Source organism: Salvia splendens, chromosome 15, assembly GCF_004379255.2.
Source record: "Salvia splendens isolate huo1 chromosome 15, SspV2, whole genome shotgun sequence".
In the NCBI taxonomy this organism is placed as follows: domain Eukaryota; kingdom Viridiplantae; phylum Streptophyta; class Magnoliopsida; order Lamiales; family Lamiaceae; genus Salvia; species Salvia splendens.
In genome coordinates this window covers 9691423-9696076 of record NC_056046.1, presented here as the reverse complement: position 1 = coordinate 9696076, position 4654 = coordinate 9691423, and the positions used below count along the sequence as shown (strand labels likewise).

The window sequence follows — 4654 nt, the reverse complement described above, 5'->3', positions numbered from 1 at the left end:
TAAAAGAGAAGTGAAAATCTGAAACAAAAAAGGTCGTTCCAACATAGTACCAAATACCCAGCCGTATGAACCCAATGATTCAATGACAAAGATTACTAGGATTTGGTCGAAAACTAACAAAGGTAACATTTGAGCATACAACAATGAATAGTTGCTTTACATATCTTATGTTACTGGCAAAATTGAGGCTCAAGCAGAAGGCGTGTCGACCCAGTCAGCTGAGGCCCGCTTCTTGGCAAAGTATTCTTCAGCACGGGAAAGGTTCTTCGTTACAGACGGCTTCACCCATTTCTTTCGCCCAGGAAGCACGGTTAATGAACAACCAGCTGCCTCAATCTTCTCTTTTGCTGATGCTGAAAAAGCTCGGGCCTTGAAGTCGAGCTTCACAGTCAAGTCCCCATCTCCTAAGATCTGAAACAAGAGTAATATAGATCACATAATATGTAGATACGAGTATATGCTAAGGGACCACATACGTTTCTTCCTTTACAAATCCGGCATTCATGTTTACACTTCAACATACATGGATATGTACCAGTAATCATAAAAAAGAGATGAAATTAGTATGCTGTTTTAGACGATTTCGAAAGACTGGTATATCTTCTTCAAGTAAAAATACCCAACATTTTAGCATATAACTGTACATTACCTTGAGAGGGAGTCTTCTTTCCCGACCGGATGGGTTTATTAGACGTTTCTTCTTCAAGGACTCCAAGGAAACCTCTTCCCCTTCTTGAAATCCAGCATCTGCAATATCTTTCAAGTTCACCGGTAGATACTTTGGTAGTCCAGCACGCATGCCTGAATATATGAAAGCAACCCCATATTAGTATCAGCATAACTTAAATATAAAATGGTCTCAATCGAGTATATTAGAGGATGCTTCAAGCACTGTTATTGGTCATCAAATATGAAGCTTCAGGTATTGCAAACTGATATCCAAACAAAGTTTTGAGTGGCACTAGCTTACTAGAAACGACAGGTTAAGTGAATAGTAGTGTCAAAAATTGAGAATGCTTAATAAGCATTCGTGGAATCCAAAAATCATGGTAATGAACACACAGAAGAAAGCAGCAGTATATTATTTCCAATCAAGCAACCAACTTCCCACAAGTTGAATTAAAATTACTAATTAGTTTCCCAAACATCATTTGAAACAAAAATACAGGCAAATTAGTCAATCATTGACAAGCATACCCTGATAGCATACACCTGCAACTTGTATCTGTGAATGCACTCACAGGCTACTCTTTGTAAAAACTAAAACACATCTTAAAACAAAAAGTTCGGAGAAGGTGCTGAATCAAGGTAACCAACCAACACATAAATATCATCTATTCTTTTACTTTGATTCTCAACAAGAGTTAGAAAATTAATATAAACATATTAGGCAAGAACGTTATCCTAAACTAACTACTATATTTTTGCTATCAAGAACTCGAACGAAAAGGAAGCCCTCTTCAAATTAACCTCAATGCTGAATACTGTCCACTCCACACACACAGATTATGATATGGAAATCAGTCTAAGACTGTAGTACTTTAGATTACCTTAAACAAAAAAAATCAAGCAACACCATTGCTTATACTCTACCCTTAAAAAGTTCTGAATGTAATGAAAAGTTCAATTCCAGAGGAAAACAAAAATAATCCACTCTTCTAGATATACACCCGCCATCAGAAATCACTGCATTACTATTGTGTCACTAGCAATTTCATTTTTTTATTTTCACTATGTAAATTCAAAGCAACCAAGCTCAGAACAAACTCTCAAAACCTATCAGAATCATCAGAGAATAGTCATATTTTATCCCAGATTGGGCAAATTCAGATTGATATCAAGCGAAACTAGTTGAAAGAAACATTAAACCTCCAGCAATTCCCCTCAATTTAGGGATTCTTCGATAGAGGGGCATCTGGCCGCCCTCAAAACCCCTCCTGACGCCGGGACCGGACCTCGATTTCTGACCCCTCATTCCGAACCCGCAGCTTCCCCCCTGTCCAGCCGCATGCCCTCGCCCCTTTCTCTTCGCCTTCTTCCGTGACCCCGGCTGCGGGCCCAAGTTATCGAGCCGAAATCGAGCACTTCCAGAAGCTTCTTGGGCAGCAGACGCCGCGGAATTCTGAACAGTAAGCGGCTTCCGCGGCTTGTCCTTGTAGTGGCAGAGGCTTATGGACGGAAATTGAGATGGGTTCGCCCTCAGAGTTGTTACATTGCCCTGTGAATTAAAAAAACACAAAATTAAACTTGAAAAAAATGTGAACTTTTGTTGTTGTTCAGGGAGTGCGTGTGGAATGTGATGGAGAAAATACCTTGAAGTGGGAAGAGAATAGGCGAAGAAGAGGAGTAGCTGTGGAAGGGGTAGAGGAGGAGAGGAAGAGTAAGGAGGCAGCCATGGAAACAAGATAATGATAATGTTTTCAGTTTTTTTACAATTTGGATGCGATTTTCTGCCTTGGGAGAAACACAGCAGAGGCTCGAAACGACGCCGTTCGGAACAAATTAGTTTTAATTTCTTAAAACTAATTTACTTATCTTCCTTAATAAAACTAATTAGTTTTAATTTCTTAAAACTAATTTACTTATTTTCATGGAACAAATAAAAGATGTTCCGTAAAAAATATTTAAACAAAACAAAAAAGTGTATGTTGTGGTTTAACAAAAATTTACTTATTTTCCTTAATATTTTTATTCTTTTTTTTATGGCACTACAAAACAAGGAAGCAGATTCTCTGCTGTGCTCTAGATCACAGCTCACAATGCTGTGCTTCAAAACGTAAAAGATATCAAACGAAACGCAACACAATAAGCATTGGCCGCATGATTAGCTTAATTCAATGTTTTAAAAACCGGACTGGCAAGCGAACCGGCGTCATTACTGGTTCACTGGTTCAACCGGTTCACTGGTCGAACCATTGAACCGGAATACTGTTTATATATTGATGGGGTACGGACTAAACAAGCCCAACAGCAGTGACGGCCCATCAGCCCAAAGCCCAAGGAAGAGTATGAGTTCGGCATTACCAAAGAGTTCGGCCTCAGCCTACAGCTCGGTAAAAGCCAACCAATCAAGCTCTGCTCTCAAGTCGGCACCAAGCTCTCAGATCGGCAACCAAAGCAGTTCGGTCTCAGTAAGAGTTCGGCCTCAGCCTACAGCTCGGCAAAAGCCCACCAATCAAGCTCTGCTCTTAGGTCGGCATCAAGCTCTACTCTCAGATCGGCAACCAAAGCAGTTCGGTCTCAGTTTTCGACCGAACAAGGAGTTAGTGGACCCATGCAGGATTTCCACGACTTCCAACATACCCACTACCACGTGGCGTCAACTCAGGCCACGATCTTAGGCCATGACCTACACGACCTCCACGACCTAGAGTGATGATGTAAGCCACGATCTTAGTTCAATGTATAAATGGAACTTAGATCTGATAGAAAGGGGTTAGAAGCTCTCTAGAGAAAAATACCATATAGCAAGTCTGTGTTGTAAGCTGTAATTCCAGATCAAGCAATACAAACCTGCCCCCATTTCTCCCCGTGGACGTAGATTTACCTCAGTGAATCGAACCACGTAAAATTCTCTGTGTCGTGATCTGTATTTTCCTGCATTTACTAACATCAACAATTCGCGGACTCATCACTGGCGCCGTCTGTGGGAAACAGAGAACCAAATTTGTGATAAAGCGAATTTTTGACCATTTTTTTCAACCCAAAAAATGCATACCAGATCGCAGAGTACCCGTATTCCTGCCCGTGAGAACCAGGAGGAAGCCAATCCACCCCATAGGTCTGGAAAACAGCCTAGGGATAAATCCACCACCAGTTCTCATGGCGGAGGAACAAGCCGCTCCAAAAGCCGTCACACCGAGTCTTCCCAGCAGCCCGATTTGAACGAGGCTGTCAAGCTGTTTCTGGCTGAAAAGCAGGAGGAATTCTTAACCTTCCTGCAGAGAAGCCAAAAGCAGCCGGAGGCGAAAACGGCGGATTCTCTCCCTCCCTCCATACTAGACAGTCACTACCGCAGTAGTGTCATGTCTTCCAGAAGAAAGAATCCTCGGTACCGGAATCACAGGAGAACTCCATCTCCTCCATACCGAAGAAATGTCGGGTTCGCCATGTACGGAGCATTGAGGACTCCGTTCTCGGACGATATTACCCGAACTTCCCTACCACAGAACTACCGAACTCCGTCGATAACCTATGACGGACTCGTGGATCCTCATGATTTCTTGGGACGCTATCAATATAACATGGCGAACCAGGGTCTCAACGAGGTCCACATGTGCAAGCTGTTTCCCGAACTGCTTATCGGGAACGCAAGAAGGTGGTTCGATAGCCTCCCCCAAGGCAGCATTAGATCCTACCGAGATCTAATGGATGCTTTCCACAGGAGGTTCTTTCAGAAAGCGGAAGCCCGGATTACTTCGGCTCAGCTGCTTTCTATACGTCAAGGTCGCGACGAAAAGATCAGCGACTTCCTGACGAGATTCCATAAGGAATGCCTACAAGTAGATAATCTCAATGATCTACTTGTCATTTCGGCATTCCAAAATGGAATCCTGCCCGGAGCTCTCTACAGAAAGCTCGTGGAATGCAGTCCGCAAACAGCTCAAGAGATGTGGGACATTGCGGACAAGTTTTCTCGTGCCGATGAGGCAGA

General features: G+C 42.6%; 1 protein-coding gene across 1 annotated transcript; it reads right to left on the bottom strand.

Annotated features, from left to right (window-relative positions):
* LOC121766319 (50S ribosomal protein L15, chloroplastic-like) lies at positions 1 to 2453 on the bottom strand. Its single transcript, XM_042162576.1, has 4 exons — positions 2313 to 2453; positions 1870 to 2218; positions 650 to 801; positions 1 to 411 (listed from the first exon to the last, which is right to left on the bottom strand). Exons 1-4 carry the CDS (start codon positions 2394 to 2396, stop codon positions 190 to 192), a joined length of 807 nt encoding a protein of 268 aa, XP_042018510.1. The 5' UTR covers positions 2397 to 2453; the 3' UTR covers positions 1 to 189.
* Positions 2454 to 4654: the final 2201 nt, after the last annotated feature.